This window comes from Erinaceus europaeus, chromosome 10 (genome assembly GCF_950295315.1).
Source record: "Erinaceus europaeus chromosome 10, mEriEur2.1, whole genome shotgun sequence".
Lineage (NCBI taxonomy): Eukaryota > Metazoa > Chordata > Mammalia > Eulipotyphla > Erinaceidae > Erinaceus > Erinaceus europaeus.
The window spans coordinates 113,574,955-113,591,627 of NC_080171.1; the positions used below are offsets into that span (position 1 = coordinate 113,574,955).

General features: G+C 50.3%; 1 protein-coding gene across 1 annotated transcript in view; it reads right to left on the reverse strand.

Annotated features, from left to right (window-relative positions):
- LOC132540804 (NUT family member 2G-like) overlaps positions 1-16,673 on the reverse strand; it is a 25,965-nt gene continuing 9,292 nt past the window's right edge. The window contains exons 4-12 of the mRNA XM_060198985.1: positions 10,336-10,430; positions 9,865-10,191; positions 3,999-4,701; positions 3,286-3,414; positions 2,706-2,845; positions 2,416-2,556; positions 2,024-2,319; positions 1,414-1,530; positions 1-771 (exon numbers count right to left, since the gene is read on the reverse strand). Of these exons, the coding sequence (XP_060054968.1) occupies positions 37-771; positions 1,414-1,530; positions 2,024-2,319; positions 2,416-2,556; positions 2,706-2,845; positions 3,286-3,414; positions 3,999-4,701; positions 9,865-10,191; positions 10,336-10,430 (2,683 nt within the window). The 3' untranslated portion in view covers positions 1-36. The remainder of the gene's footprint in view (positions 772-1,413; positions 1,531-2,023; positions 2,320-2,415; positions 2,557-2,705; positions 2,846-3,285; positions 3,415-3,998; positions 4,702-9,864; positions 10,192-10,335; positions 10,431-16,673) is intronic.

The window sequence follows — 16,673 nt, forward strand, 5'->3', positions numbered from 1 at the left end:
TCTCCAGGGCTGGCTGAGGAGGGGCCCTGGGGCTCCCTACTGGCTGCTGTGCTGCTGCATCCCCTCTGCTACTAAAGGGAGGCACCGCTTCTTCTTAGGGGCTGAGGGGCCAAGCAGCCCCAGTGCCAGGGAAGGCCTCCCACTCCCAGAGAGGGGCGCCTGCTCATCAGAGCCTGGGCTGCTGCACAGAGGGTGCTTCCTCGCCTTGGCAGCAGGAGGGGGCATCGTGTTGAGGAGCCTCCTCTTCTGGGGTGGGGACTGGGGAGTCCCCCAAGCTCCAGGACTCAGGGCCAGCCCCCAGGGCAGCAGGCTGTGATGAGAGGCCAGGAGGAAGGCCAGGCTGGGGAGCTCCTCCTCCTCCTCACTGGACACATCTGTGGGCCCCTGCAGCCTGCCCGCAGGAGTGGTCTCCCCCTGAAAGCAGGTGTCCCGGCTGCCAGGTCTCTGGAGAGGACCTCTGCACCCCTGGTGTGGGGAGGGGTGCTGTCCAGCTCTGGGTGGAGAGGGCTCCTGTCCTCCTGGGGAGAGGGCCAAGGCCCGGTGCCCAGGGAGCTGTGCTTGTGCATGGCCGCACCTCCCCGGAGCTTCATGCTCCATGTCCGGGGCCCTGGCACGGCCGCTGACCCCTGCCTGGGGGCCTTGCTCACATCTCAGGGCATCCTGGCTGGTGTCAGGATGGGGAGGACGTGAGGCCATCTGGGCTCTGCTGTTGCTCACAGGTGCCTGCACACGGCCCTTCTCCTTCATGGCCAGGAGTCTCTTGTCCACCAGCTGCACAGGGAGGTGACAGGGCAAGTTTCACAGGAGGATTGGCAACAGGGTGTGTGTGTGTGTGTGTGTGTGTGTGTGTGTGTGTGTGTGTGTGTGTGTGTGTGTGTGTGTGTGTGTGTGTGTGTGGTGTGTGTGTGTGTGTGTGTGTGTGTGTGTGTGTGTGGTGTGTGTGTGTGTGTGTGTGTGTGTGTGTGTGTGCGTGCGCGCGCAGCGCTGCGCGCGCGCGTGCGCGCGCATGCGTAAGTGCGTGCGTGTGGGGGGTGGCTTTTGTGGGTAAAGAAGCGAATGCCCTGGACTGCGCTGAGAGACAGGTCAGGCACTGTCACAGCCCTCCTTCCTCACTTCTTCCTGCTCATCCTCCCTTTCCTGCCAGGAGTCATTGTCTTTCTCTGAACATCAGAACTGACTCCCCTGTCCTGCACTCATCCCAGGAACCAGAAGGGGAAACATATTCACACAGGACTCTGTTCAGGGCACCTGCCTCACTGGATTCAAGGTCTCCTCCAAGAGTTCACCTGAGGAGCCTCTGACTCTGCCTCTCCTGGGGGCCCTTCCTTGTGATGTGAATGAGAACCCCATCTGCAGAGTGAGCTGGGCAGCTTCCTCCCCTGAGTCCCTGGGACACGTGGCTCCCAGGCTCACCTGTGAGGGGCTGAGCCCTGCCTCCTGCTCCAGCTCCTCAGCCAGGGCTTCGAGGTCCAGCTCTGGCTCTGAGGAGAGCAGCTCTGTCAGGAAGCGGGGGTGAATGACCGCCTCCACCTGGGGCAGAAGCAGAAGCAGAAGCTGTGAGGGGCCCTGCAGGAGTCTCTAGAGGCCCAGAGATCCTGAGGAGAGAGCTGCTGAGACCCACCCCCTGCCTGCATGGGAGGGCTGCTTCAGACACACACACACACACATCGGCCACCATGGGTGCACATGTATCTACAACAAGGCAGGACACACTCATTCAGTCTCAGACTTTAACATGTACCCGCATGTATGCACTTGAATGCAGGCCGCACACAAAGGCACAGAGAGAGCACATGCCTGTCACAGACACATGTGATCCTGCACAGACATACACACATGTGCACACACACTCACATTCCCATGTACAGGAGCACACACACACACACACACACACACACACACACACACACACACAGGCAGAGCTCAGGCACTAAGAAGCAAGCTTCATTTCTGGCCTGCAGAGCCCAGATCTGGTGCCAGGCCTCCCCCATGGCCTCCAGACACAGTGAGCTTCACCACCCACCTTGGTGATGAAGTCCTCCTGGGAGCACAGCGCGTCCATGTAGTCCAGGAGTGCCGGGTCAGGCCAGGGCCAGTTGTGCTCCAGCTGCTCCTGCCCAGCCCCTTCCTGCTCTCCTTGGGGCTCCCCTGAGGCTGAGTGGGGGCTGCCCAGCAGCCCCTCCATGATGGCCATATACTCCTGCACGGCCTCTACAGGGATCTCCTTGGGCGCCTTGGTCTTGGGGGGACACTGAGGTTTGTGTGGCCTTGTGTGGGCTGCCCGGGCCTTGAGGCCAGCAGCCTTCCTGGGGGTGCACACTGGGGGTGGGGAGCAAGGATGAAGGGGGCTTGAGTCACCCTGGCTTCCATCCCACAGGGAACCAGCGATGGGGGCAGTGTTGTGGGAACACTCACAGGGGTGCAGCTGCTCAGACTCCTGAGCCCCAAGCACAGGAGGGGCAGGAGAGCTGAGGGGGCATCTAGGAGGGCCAGGTTGAGGTTTCAGGACAAGGAACTTGAGGTCACTGAATCGCCCAATCTTTTGAGGTTTGGGGGCTTTGGCAAGGAGGTTGGAGGAGTCCCAAAGCAGGGAAACAGGAGCAGAAGCATGGTGACGAGGGTGGGCAGCTCCCGGGTCTGGATGGTGGGTGAGGGCACCCCACTGAGGGCTCATGACTGGCACTGTGGGAGCATGTCTGCCTCACCTGGCTGGTAGCCCTCCCGCTGAGCAGTGGAAGCCTGAGTGTCCAGTTTGGGTGGGGCCTGGGGTGGGGGAGCCCGCAGCCCCTTTAGCCACTGCAGCTTCTGAATTTGCATCTCCTCTTCGGCCTCAAACTCCATGAACCTGGTGTGAGTGAGGAGGGCCACGCTGAGGGAGCCTGGCTCAGCAAGGACATGGGAGGAGGGCCAAGCGAGGCGGGACCTTGGAGAGGGATGATGGCCCAGCCACCAAGGAATCAAAGGCTCATGTGTGTGTGTGAGGCTGGGGTTGGGGGATGGGGGGAGACAACCCCAGCCCCCCCCCCGGGTGCCAGAGCATGAACAGTCAGTCTGGTATCGAGGGTCCATCCCCTGGGTCTCCCTGCCAAGGATGCTTGTGAGCTGACTAGCTGAGGGTCTGGACCAGCAGGAGAGCAGGGCCCAGCACTCAAGGGAGGACTGGGGGGGGGGGGGGTGCCTGTGCTGCCACAGCCCCCTGCCACAACCTCAGTAGCTGGCACCCCCAGCAGCCTCTGCCCTGAGGTAGCCTCATCCCCGTTGTGCACAGCAGGCTCCCTGACTCACTTTGCAGCCATGTCATAGAAGATCATCCGGTCAAAGTTGCTCTTGCCCTGCCATTCATGCAGGGCCCTCCTCAGGCCCTCCTCCAGCGTCATGGTGGGCTTCAGGCGGGCCAGGGACCGAAGCACTGGGCTGCAAGCCCCCACAGGCAGTCAGAGTCATAACCTACCTTGTGTCTCACCACCCTGTCCCTTCCTGTGACCTCCCTCCTGCTGTCCCAGTCCTCCTGCCCAGGGTTGGCATTTCTCAGGCAGACACCAGCTCCAGCTGCCATGGTGTAAACCCCTATGAAAAGGCTGGGCCTGTGACTTCGGGACTCCCAGGAGCTGGGCAGCCCCTAGGACCAGCTGCTGCTCTACAGTGGGAGCAGTTCAGGCATCAACGTAACTGACTCTTCTCAGTGGTTACTGAGTCGAGTGGCATGGCTCCCACTTCCACCCAGGTTGGCAGGTGGCTGTGAAAATGCTCTCAGGTGTGTTGGGGCGGTGGGCACACACAGTAACAGCCGGGTGCAGGTCAGCGGAGCCCTGGCACTTGAAGTGTTGGTCCACTGGGGGTGGGATTCCTGTAAGAGCATGTGCCCTCCCAGGGGTGGGGTGATGGTGGCAAGGCCATCCATCCAGCTTCAGAGTCCTGACACACCCTCACTGCGTGTCCTCCCAGGCTCCCCCATGTGGAGTCTCAGATGAGCCCCAGGGCTCCTGGGCGCAACTCACATGAGGAAACAGGAAAGTGCTTCTGTGTCTGGACTCCGGGGCAGGTAGTTGCGGGCCAGGGACTTGAAGTGCTGCCAGCGCCGGAAGTTCTCATACACACTCTTGGGGTGACAGGAGTCCTCGGGTGGGGCTGTGTGCTGCCAGATGGTCAGGCCACCCATCCCGCAAGGCCCCTGTGGCTGAGGCACAGCCTTCACTGAGAGGGTGATGGGGGTCAGCGGGGCAGAGGCAGGTGTAGCTGGAGCTCGGGGTGGAAGACCTGGTGCCCAGCTTCCCTTGCCAGCCAGGGTCTCCCTCAGAGCTGGAGTGGGCATTGTGGCCTCTGCCACAGAGCCCACAGGACAGTCAGCTCTCCCAGGGAGGCCCCCTGGAGCACTGCTGTGCAGTGGAGTCTTTTTTAGGGGCACAGTGTGAAACTGGGGTGGCTCCACCGGCTCCCCCTCTTTCCCAATATGCATCAGGACATTGCAAGGGCCTGTCCCCTGGGGGCCATGGCCAGCCTCTCCTGCCACCAGAGGTGCCCTGGGGAAGGCCATCAGCATCAGAGGACTGCCAGCAGGGCAGGCCTGGGCCCTGAGTTGGATTGGGGGCTGCTCCCAGGGTGGTGGGTGGAGGGGGGCAGCAGGGGCAAAAGGCAGAGTCCTGAATGGAGTCCCAGAGGCCGCAAGGTTCATGGTTTCATCTGGTCCCAGCACCGGAGCTGCTGTGGAGACAAAGTGAGGTGGGAATGTGCGAGGTGATGTGGCAGACGGGGACAGAGCCCTGGTCCCTTTAGTCCTGGGATCAGGGATGCGACTTCAGGTGGGGGCACTTGAAGGGGAAGATACAATATGCGCCTGTCCTGGTGTCACCATTGGGCCTTCTCAGCTCCAGCTGCAGTTATTCCCTGGAGACTTGCCTACCTATCAGGATCCGGCTCCTGTGCTCATCGCTGAGACAACTGTTTGCCTGCTTTCTTTCAAAATGAAACCCCAGGGCCCAGGTGGTGGTGCGCTTGGCAGAGAGCACATGCGGCAATACTGAAAGACCAGGTTTCAAGCCCCCGTCCCCACTTGCCGGGGGATGCGTCAGGAGTGGTGAAGCAGTACTGCAGGTGTCTCTCTGTCTCTTTCCCCTTTCTTCCCCCCTTCCCCTCAACTTCTAGCTGTCTCTATCCAATAAATAAATAAAGATAATAAAAAATGTTTAAAAGAACAGAACAAAACCCTGCTCACAGATTTCACCAGAAAAGCCTAAGCATCTGCATCAGTGTTCACTGTGAACCAGTGATGTGAACGCTAAGCAAAATTTCAGCAATCCAGGAAAAAACAGGCCGAGGTTGCGATGTTAGTTGCTGGGTAGGGGCAATAAGTGTGCAGAAACTAGTTTCCAGAGCAGTGAGAATAATCCAGATCAACTCAGGGATCCAAGCCCTTGACTTGGTTGTCCTGCTCTCATTTTGTCAAGATGCAAGTTTCTGTCCTGCCGGGAGAGTGAGATGTGGCTGGAAGGAGCAGAGAAGCTCTGGCTGTGGCAGTGGAAGCCACTCGGGGAGCAGGCGCGGCTGGGGGAGTGGGGGAGCACCTGCTTGAGCACTCACATCAAAGCCCCCTCAGGCCTCGTTCTGAAGAGGATGTGTCACTACCACATGCAGCCTTACAACGTCCATTTCTGACACAGACCGTTTTCCCAGCTTCCTCCTTTCCCATCACACCTAGTTCACCCCCCGTCCAAGTCCCTTAGAGAGTGAGATAGACATCTCAGGGCAGCTCCAGCTGCCTGAGGACGGGACACAGGACTCAGCACTCGCCTTGAACTTGCTGTGCACCATCATGGACAGTACCAGGCCTCCCTGCACATACAGGTTAGGGTGTCTTGTCTCCCCTCTCGAACGCAACAAAGTGCTTGCTGCCTTCCTTTCTCACGACAGCAGCCTTGCCCTCCCAGGAGTCCTCCAGGTCCACTTCTCAGCACCGGCTCCCCAGTGTTGTGTCCGGTTTCCCTGGGCTTCCCGACCTCCCAGGTGAGATGTCCTGGCTGTCCCGTGCCCTCTCCTTTCTCTCCTCCACCCAAACATGGGTCCCCGGCACAAGTGTCACTTGGGAAGCCCAAGGTCTCGAGGGCAGGAGGGCCTCCAATTTCCCACCCCTCAGAGACTTACTTACCTCCCTCTGAAGCCATCCCCGCAGGCTCAGCCAAGGACCACTGCTGCCTGGCAGCCTCCTCGATGAGCGACAGTCAAGTCCACGACCCAGAGAACAAGCTGATCAGGTCAGGCAGATAGATGCTCAGCATCCAACTGAGGTTGTGTAGTTTTGAATTTGAACTGCAGAATGCAGGAGCTCGGACATTCTGTGGTGGGGGAGGGGCACTGGCAGGTGGTCCTGGGTGGGTGTGGGGGGACATTCCATGGGGGAGGTCTCTGGCAGGTAGGCAAGAGCCAGACTTCCCTTTGAAACTACTCAGCATCTCCACAGTGGACATGGCTTTTCCAGTCAATTTGGACTTTGTCTTTCAGTCACAGCAGAAAGGTCTCACACCTATGTTCTCTTCACTTTAATTCTTTGTTGTTGTTCTTTCTTTTTTCTTTTAAATATTTATTTATTTATTCCCTTTTGTTGCCCTTGTAGTTTTTTATTGTTGTAGTTATTATTGTTTTGTCGTTGTTGTATAGGACAGAGAGAAATGCAGAGAGGAGGGGAAGACAGAGAGGGGGAAAGAAAGATAGACACCTGCAGGCCTGTTTCACCACCTATGAAACAACTCCTCTACAGGTAGGGAGCCGGGGGATCGAACTGGGATCCTTCCGCTGGTCCTTGTGCTTTGCGCCATGTGCGCTTAACCCACTCGCTACCACCTGACTCCTTTTTCTTTCTTTTTGTTATTATTTTTATAGGACACTTCTGTGGTTCATAGTTAAATGATGCAAATGGAACATCAGTGACGTTCCCTACTTTTACTTTTCTTCCTATCAGTCCAGTCTTGTCTGTTATGCCAGCTAGAGTTGCCTGTTCCATTTCAGCCTTTTCAGAGACATGTTATAGAACTAAAAAGCACATGCAAATCATTTTGATTTTCTAAAAATACTTTCCCCATCTTTGTAAAATTTGATATGTGTTCCAGTATACTTGGGCTTTTTAATTATTTTCTCTATTTCTCACATTTTATTTATCTATTATTGGATAGAGACAGAAAGTGAGAAAGGAAGGGGAGATAAAAAGTGAAGCTTTAGGGGCTGGGTGGTGATGCACACCAGGTTAAACATACATAATGCAAAATACAATGATTTGGCTTCAAGCCCCTGGCTCCCCACCTACAAGGGGGTCCCTTCACAGTTGGTGTATCAGGTCTGCAGGTGACTCTCTTTCTCTCTCCCTCTATATCTCCCTCTCCTCTCTCAATTTCTCTCTGTTCTACCCAGTAAAATAGAAAATACAATGAAATTACATTAAAGTCTACCAGGAGCAGTGGATTTGTAGTCCCAGAAATAACCCTGGAGACTAAGAAAAGCAAGAATGAAGCTTTCTACCTGCAGGTGGGGAGCTGGGGTTTGAACCTGGGTCCTTGCATACTGTAATGTGCCCTTAACCAGGTGCATCATCACCTGGCCCCATTTCAGTATATTTTCAATTTTTCTTTATACTGCTTACATGGTTGCTTTTTTTCCTTTTCTTTTCTTTTTTTTTTTTTGCCTGCACCACAAATCCACTGCTCCTGGAAGTCATTTTTCCCCTTTTATTGACCTTGTTTTATTGTTGTTGTGGTTATTATTATTGTTGTTGTCGTTGTTGGATAGGACAGAGAGAAATGGAGAGAGGAGGGGAAGAGAGGGGGAGAGAAAGATAGACACCTGCAGACCTGCTTCACCACTTGTGAAGCCACTCCCCTGCAGGTGGGGAGCCGAGGGCTCGAACCGGGATCCTTAGGCCGGTCCTTGTGCTTTATGCCACCTGCACTTAACCCGCTGCGTTACTGCCCCACTCCCTGGATGCTCTTTTAATTTATGCATTCCTGATTCTCAGCCCATGAACTTCTAAAATCCCTTAAAATTCAAGGTATCAAAGAGAATAGGGACCATGGTGTATCAAAAAAAAAAAAAAAAAAACAGATTCCCAATAAAGTGAGAAATGCAGAGGAAGAATAAGTTAGTTTTTAGCATAATTAAGTTTCATGTAATATTTGGGACAGGATCTTCTACAAATTTCTTCACTATTTATCTTTTTATCTGAAATTTACATTTAACTGGGATACTGATGTCTTCCTTTCAGGCTGTGAGTTTTCACTGAAAATGAACAAAATTTTGGTCCTTGAAAAAAAAATACTCAAAAAAGTATAGTTGCATGAACTTTTTAAATTTATTTTTTAATGATAGAGAGATGACAGGAGCCAGAGTATCATTCTGGCATGTGTGATGTAAGGAACCAAACTCAGGCCCTCATGCCTGGGAGTCCAATGTGTTATTTGCTGTGCCACCTCCTATTTCACTAAATTCACTGTTGACCCACTTATTTATTTATTTATTTGAAAGAGGAAGGGAAGAACCACTAACTTATATTAGCTAGATGAGGACACACAACAATTACTTTTATTTATTTTTTATTGATGGAAACTTTTTTATTTATTGGACGTTTAATGGTTTACAGTTAACAGTAAATGACAGTAGTTTGTACATGTGTAAAATTTCTCAGTTTTCCACATATTCAACCCCCTCTAGGTTTTTCTCCCCTGCCATCAATATTCCAGGACCTGAACCCCTCAGCACATCCCAGAGTCTTTTACTTTGGTTCAATACAAAACTTTTACTTGTATTACCTTTACTCATTTGCTGGATAAAGACAGCCAGAAATTGAGACGGAAGGGGGATATGAGAGACAGACAGACAGAGAGAGAGGAAAGGAGGGGGAGAGAGAGAGAGACGCTTGCAGCACTGCTTCACCACCTGTAAAGCTTTCCCCCTGCAGGTGGGGCTGGGGGGCTTGAACCCGGATCCTTGCACACTGTAGCATGTGCGCTCAGCCAGGTGCACCACCACCAGTCTCCAGACACAATAGTTATCTCGGTTATTTCTCAGAGTCTCACTCGGGCGCTGGGAAGAGGTTGAGTCTTCTCAGAGCCATGGGTGGCAAGACTGCACTGTGGAACAACTATCCAGCTCAATTCACCATTGTTTTTGTTCGGCCCTTTTCAAAAGGCATGTAATTCAGAGGATATGAAAACATCTTTACAGATCTGAGGATATTGTGATTCCGGTAGCCCTAGCCAAAACTCTTTCATTAGGTGGCAAATGAATGAAGTTACACGATTGTGATTTTTAAAGGTGTCTTTTTAACATTTATTATTTATTGTATTTATTTATTTATTGCACAGCAAAAGGAGAAATTGGGGGAGGACAGGGAGAAAGACACCTGCCAACATTGTCTCGTGGGGAGCGGGGACCCGAACCTGCGTCCTTGTGCATGGTAATGGATGTGTTTAAGTAGGTGCACCAACTGCCGGTTCACGGTTACCTTCCTTCCTTCTCTTTCCTTCTTTCTTTCTTACCAGAGCACTGCTCAGTTCTGGCTTATGGTGGTGCTGGGGATTGAACCTGGGATTTGAAGCTTCAGGAATAAAATTTTCTGCGTAACTATTATGCTATCTACCCGCACCCCATCATCATTTTTTTAACTTAATTTTTTTTACGATTATCATTGTTAAATCCTGGGCTCACCTACCACACACACACACACACACACACACACACACACACACCCTGGAGAGGACCCCCTGACTCACACATGCACACATACACATACACACACGCATACATACACATACACACACATGCACACATACACACACATGCACACCTACACATACACACACACATGCACGCAGCCGCACGCACAGTGCTCGCGTAGCACAAGGAGCATCCGGGACACCATCGCCTCTTTGTTCGCCTTCTCCAAGAGGCCGCCCGGGCCTCCTTCCAGACCTGCCCCGCCCCTCCCCGCGCGGCAGCCTGCGCATGCGCACGCCCACTGAGCAGGCGGGGCGGGGCTCGCGAGCGCGAGTTCACCGCCCTCCAACGGCTCCCAGGATCCGTTGCGGTCCCCCACCGCGCGCTTCACCGCGGGAGACGTGCGCATGCGCAAGCGGTTGAGCCTCGAGGGCGGGTCCCTAACGGTGGCTCCGGCGGGGGCGGGGCGCTGATGACGACTTCCTGCTGGAGCCCCTAAAGATGGCGGCGGTGGGAGCGCGTGTTTTTCGGTTCCGGAAGTGTCTTCCGTGCCTTGTCCTGTAGCGCACAGTGCGTGTTATTTCCACCCCTGTCTGTGTGTGGAGACCCAGGACAGTGAGGGGTACACCCACATCTCACTTTGAGGGGCGTCTGCACCGGGGCCTGGGCACCCGGTGCACGTCAGCTCCGTGTCAGCTCGGGGAGGCGAGGCTGCACACACGCCTATGTCTGCGCTGGGCAGAGAGGAATGAGGACGAATTCGCAAGCGTTACCCCTTGAGCGGGAAGCTGCTCGCTTCATTGATTAGCTGATGAGTAAACTCGACGGAGCTCTGGAGCCCGCCCTCCTAGCTCCACTTGAGCAAGTAGCTACCGGAGAGTCTGCCTGTTTTAGCTTGTGCTGCTGAGTGTTTCTATTCTGTTGGCTCAGTGCTAGGACAAATCTTACAGTCTTACTGGTCAAGTTGACTTGGAGTTATTTATACCGCAGTACTTAAATCATCTAAAAGGGACACATTTTACAGTAATTTCAAAAAGCTTCAAATATACGTGTACCTAGTGCATATTCTATTCTAATTTAGCTTTTGCCTTTTACCCCTTCCCCCGCTCAGTTTTTATTAGCAGCCTGTAGTGAATAGATTTTGTTGTTAAGAATAAGTTGTGTCCATTACTCATCAGTTAGTTGAAACTTTCTTCGGGCCACTTAGTCTTCATATTAATTATGTAGGAATGAGGGTCCGGTGTGATACTCCATTAATGGAATTATCAACATCTGCATTTACATGTGCTTTATTTATGCCAGGGAGTTTTATGAAGCCTACGTGTCCAGGATACAGCATATTCCGGTTTGATTTAAATAGTGCCTTTAGAAGTAAGTTTTGTGACTGGACATAAAAGTCATTTAATTCCTTACCACCAAAATCTTTATGTACTGTATGTTATTTTCTTAATTACTTGTGGTTATGGGTCATATATGTGTGACAATTGGAATCCCAGTTTGTGGACATAACTAAACCCGTTTTCTGTTTTCACATTTTAATAATGATATGAACTTCCAAGTGGCATTGCCTAGTAGCATAGCCCATCAACTCCTTGTAGTTATGAATTTGTCAAATCCCTGCCAGCTGTATAATGGGAAATTTTAGATTTGGATTCAAAAACTAATGTTGTCAGAATATAATAACTATTTTAATAGTTATAGTTTCCCTTTCTCTGGATTTTCTTTTTTCTTCTTTTTAATTAATTTATTTTGGATAGAAACAAAGAGAAATTAATCGGGAGGGGGAGACGGGGAGAAAGAGACACTTCTGTAGAACTGCTTCGCATCTGGTGAAATTCTTCCCTTGCAGGTGGGCACCAGGGGCTTGAACTTGCATACTGTAATGTGTATGTTCCACCAGGTGTGCCAGCACATGGTCCGAGCCCTGATTTTCTGTGGGTGTTTCATAAGTAACCTTTCTTGTGTTTCTGCAATTAAATTAGTTGACCTCTGCATTTCTGCTATGTTGGGGTCCCTTTGTGTAAGTATAGAGAATAATCCCTGTTGTGTTACTTTATAAGCTCTTTCCCAGATCTGCTTCTTAGATACATAGCCATTGCTATTTGTCTGGTTCTGTGTGTTCATTTTGATTAGTCTTTCTTTTTTTTCAATTTCTTTTTTATTGCCACCAGGCTTATTACTGGGTCTTGGTGTGGGCACTATGAATCCACAGCTCTTACCGGCCATCTTTATTTGATAGGACAGAGAAAAACCAAAAGGAGAGGGAGAGATAGAGAGGGGAGAGGAAAACACCTGCAGACCTACTTCACTGCGCGGATCTACTTCACTGCAGGTGGGGAGCAGGGCTTGAACCTGGGTCCTTGCACATGGTAATGTGTGCAAAGTACACTTACACCTGGCTTATTTATTTGTATTGCCCTATAGGGCACTGGGATTGGAGCCAGCACTACAAACCCACTGATCCCGGCAGCCACTTTTCCCTCTCCTCTCCTCTCCTCTCCTCTCCTCTCCTCTCCTCTCCTCTCCTCTCCTCTCCTCTCTTCTTTTCTCTTCTTTTCTACTTTGCTTGACAGGACAGAGAGAAGTTGAGAGGGGAGGGGAGATAGAGAAGGAGAAAGACACCTGCAGACCTGTTTCACCACTTGTGAAATGTCCCTCCCACACACACAGGTAGGGGCCCTAACCTAGGCCCGCGCGCATAGTGATATGTGCACTTCACTGGGTGTGCCATGTCCAGACGCCCCCACCCAACTCCCTTTTCCGACTGTTTTTATAGAGAAAGAGAAATGGGGAAGGAGTAATGATAGGGAGAGGTAGCTAGAGAGACACCACTTCACCACTCCCGAATCCCCCCTCCCTGCAGATGAGCTCACAGACTCGAACCAGGGTTCTTGTACGTGGTGACATGTCCTCTCTACCAGGTGTGCCATTGCTGGGCCCCCATTTTCTTGATCCTTTATTATCTCCCAGTCTCCCATCCCTTACTTTTCTGTTCTCTCTAGGTATTATATTTGTGGCACTGAATAAATGATTATACTTTTCCTTATCACAGTGCTGTACAGTTCTAATTTTTTGTAAACTGTTACTCATCCTTGATGGCATTAAAATTAGTTTCCTATCAACTGTGGGACTAGCACAAGGACTGTGACTGTGACTTTGAAGTATCTCTTCTTATCCTAAGGAGTTTCTGAAGCCTGAAGACAAAGCTGTATAGCTTATTTGTGGTTCCTTATGCCAGCAGTTTGCAACATAGTAAAGGGGCTGCTGGCCTTGGTGCATGGCATTTTCATAGCAAACTGTTTGTTCATTTTGTTGATAAGAGTCCTCTGCAGTCACCAACTCAGCAGTTTCCCTGAGTGAGGAGTCTCAGATGAGCAGTAGGACAGGAGGTTTTTTCTTCAGTTCATATCTGGTAGAAGAATTATGAGGGCTGAGTGGTGGTGCACCTGGTTGGGCACAATGTTGCAATGTGAAAGGACCTGGGTTTGAGCCCCCAGTCTCCACCTGTAAGGGGAAAGCTTTGCAAAGTGGTGAAGCAGTGTTGTAGGTGTCTCTCTGCCTCTCTCCCTCTCTGTCACCTCCTTCCCTCTTGATTTCTGACTGTCTCTACCCAATAAATAAAGATGTAAAATTTTTTTAAATTACGTGTCTAGTCTTATGCACATACCCTACGTTTATTAACTGTTTCTTACTGAGAACAAAACTTGAGAGTGGATGAGATCAGCACCCAGAGAAATCTGAGGCTCTTTCCAGGTTTGAACTCTGCTCTGAATAATCTCACTAACAAATCTCTTTTAATTGCTTCATAACAATGACTGCTTTCAGTCAGCAGACGTAAAGGGAAATAAAGGCATTAAGTGTGGGCTGGGGAGAGAGCATCATAATGGTTATACATTGAGGCTCTGAAATCCCAGGTTCAACCTGCAACACTGCTATAAGCCAGAGCTGAGCTGTGCTGGTGTTATATATATATATAGTCTACCCCTTGTTGTGTATTTTCAGTTACTTCTGAATTGTGCCACATAGCCATGATATTATTAAAAATAATGATTTGGGGGTCAGGCAGTGGAACACCCAGTTGAGCAGACACATTACAAGGTGCAAGAACCTGGGTTCCAGCCCCCCACTCCCCATCTGCAGGGGAGACACTTGACGAGCAATGAAGCAGGTCTGCAAATGTCTGTCTTTCTCTCTGCCTATCATCCCCTCCCCTCTTGGTTTCTCTTTGTCCTATCAAATAAAATAGAAGAAGAAAGGAAGGAAGGAAGGAAAGAAAGAAAAGGGAAAAGGCCACTGGGAGCAGTGGATTTCTAGAGCCAACACTGAGTCTCAGCAATAACCCTGGTGACCAAAAAAGCCTGTGTACACAGATATATAGACAAACACAGTCTATAGTGAGTTGGTACAGGTTGTTATGCTCTTGTCAGTATATGCATTTGTGGCTTAGCATGGGTAGATAGCATAATGGGTATGAAAACAGACTAATATTTGAAGCTCCAAAGTCCCATGTTCAATTCCCCTACACCACCATAAAAAATATATATATTAAAAAAAAAAAAAAAAGGATTGTGTGCTTGTTTTTGGAGACAAAGTTGTGGTGTGGTCATGTATATCTGAAGATGAGATGTTGCAAATGCCTACTTGTACATCTCCTGGGGCCTATAGACTTAATGTGTAGTGGTGTTTTTTATGTGTTATTGCTTGGGAGTATATTAGAAATCTATTTATGCAAGTTTGTCTCTTAGAGGTTTATTTGTATATGTAATTAGTTGTTAGGAATCTGATCAGTGTTTTTTTATTATTATTATCTTTATTTACTGGATAGAGAGCCAGAAATCGAGAGGGTAGGGGGTTATAAGAGAGGGAGAGAGACTGAGAGATACCTGTAGCCCTGCTTCACCACTTGCAAAGCTTTCCCTTTGCAGGTGGGGACGGGGGCTCGAACCCGGGTCCTTGAGCACTGTAATATGTGCACTCAACCATGTGCGTCACCACCCAGTCCCGATCAGTGTTTTTTGTATGTGTGGACTGGTGATGTCTGTGCGGATGCTTGGGGTTAAGTGAATCCCATGTGTATTTTTTTTGTGAGAGAGGACGGGGTTGAGTTTATACAGAGGCTTTGAGACATCATTCTAATAGGCTCAAGATTTTGTGGTTCTGTATTTGGGGATGTTTGTGTGTGTTTTACCCCTGGATGTTGGAAGTGTGTATTGGTGAATTTGAAAGCATTAGCTGTATGTATACATTGGAAATCTGCATGTATACTTGTGTGCCTCACTTTTGGTTCATGACCTGTGTGATATGTATTGTTTTTGAACTGTGAGGGCTGGGGCTGGGTGGTGGTGCGCCTGGCTAAGCACAAATAATACTAAACGCAAGGATCCGGGTTCAAGCCCTTGGTGCTCCACCTGCAGGAAGGACACTTGATGAGTGGTAAAGCACATCTGCAGGTGTCTGTCTTTCCCTCTCCCTCTCTATCTCCCACTCCCCTCTCGATTTTTCTCCGTCCTACCCAATAAAATGGAAATGGTGGGGGCCAGGCGGTAGCGCACTAGGTTAAGCGCACAAAGTGCAGAGCGCAGACTGGCGCAAGGATTCTGGTTGGAGCCCCAGCTCCTCACCTACAGGGGGGTTGTGTCACAAGCAGTGAAGCAGGTTTGCAGGTGTCGTTCTCTCCCACTCTCTGTCTTCCCCTCCTCTCTTGATTTCTCTCTGCCCTATCCAACTACAATAGCAGCAGCAACAATAATAATAACAGCAACCACAACAACAAAAACAACAACAACAAAGGGAGAAAAATGGCCACAGGAGCAGTGGATTTGTAGTGCAGGCACTAAGCCCCAGCGATAACCCTGGAGGCAAAAAGAAAGAAAGAGAGAGAGAGAGAGAGAGAGGAAGGAAGGAAGGAAGGAAGGAAGGAAGGAAGGAAGAGAGAGAAAGAAAAAGAAAGATGTAGGGGCCGGGTGGTGGCGCACCTGGTTGAGCGCACATGTTGCAATGCTCAAGGACCCAGGTTTGAGCCCGCGGTCCCCACCTGCAGGGGGAAAGCTTTGCAAGTGGTGAAGCAGGGCTGCAGGTGTCTCTGTCTCTTTCCCTCTCTGTCTCCCCCTTCCTCTCAACTTTCTGGTTGTTTCTATCCAATAAATAAGTAAAGATAATAAAAAAAATTTAAAAGAAGAAAAAAAAGATGTAGAGGGTTTGTTTGTATGTATTCAGGACACGCTGTAAGTTTGCGTTGTTGTTTTGATGATTTTCAGTAATCATCAGTGCTTATATGGCTGTGTGGATTCTTATTTAATGGGGCTAATGGTATGTCGTTTATGTGCAGGTGCATTTAAATTCAAACCATCTTAAGAATGGAATGAGAATGGCAAGTATATAGACAACTCAAGTATATAGTATATAGACAACTCAAAAAAGTCCAACAGAATACCTGATGACATCATCAAAGGTAGTCGAACTCCAAACCAGGTAAATCAATCAGGTTGAAATTTGTGGGGTCCTTGCACTTAGTACTATGTGCGCTTAACCGATGCTGGGCTTGCGTCGCAAGTGTTTCTTCCTGGGCACATGCTCTCTGGGTTGGAGAGAACTCTACTGGAGCCAACCTGGGCTGGACGCAGGAGAGAGACCAGGAACTCGTGGCAGAGAGGGAACGCAATGTCTCTTTATTGATCAGAGACAAGCTTTTAGATATTAGAACCGGAAGTGGCAAGTCGGAAAAGGAAATGGCTAGGAAAGGGGGTGGAGAAAAGGAAAGAGCAGGCTAAGGTAGAAACTCCCTTAGCAACTGCTGCGAAGCTTTTAACCAGTGGGATTAATTAATACCTGCAGTCAGGGCGGGTCTCAAGGTAGAAAGAAGATAGATCAAAGGTGGGGATCTTTCGGGCAAAACAGTGATTATGTAAATAGACCATAGTATCAGCAATGGAGGATGGAGGGGGGGTGGGGGGGGCTGGCTTAAGGCCCCACAAACC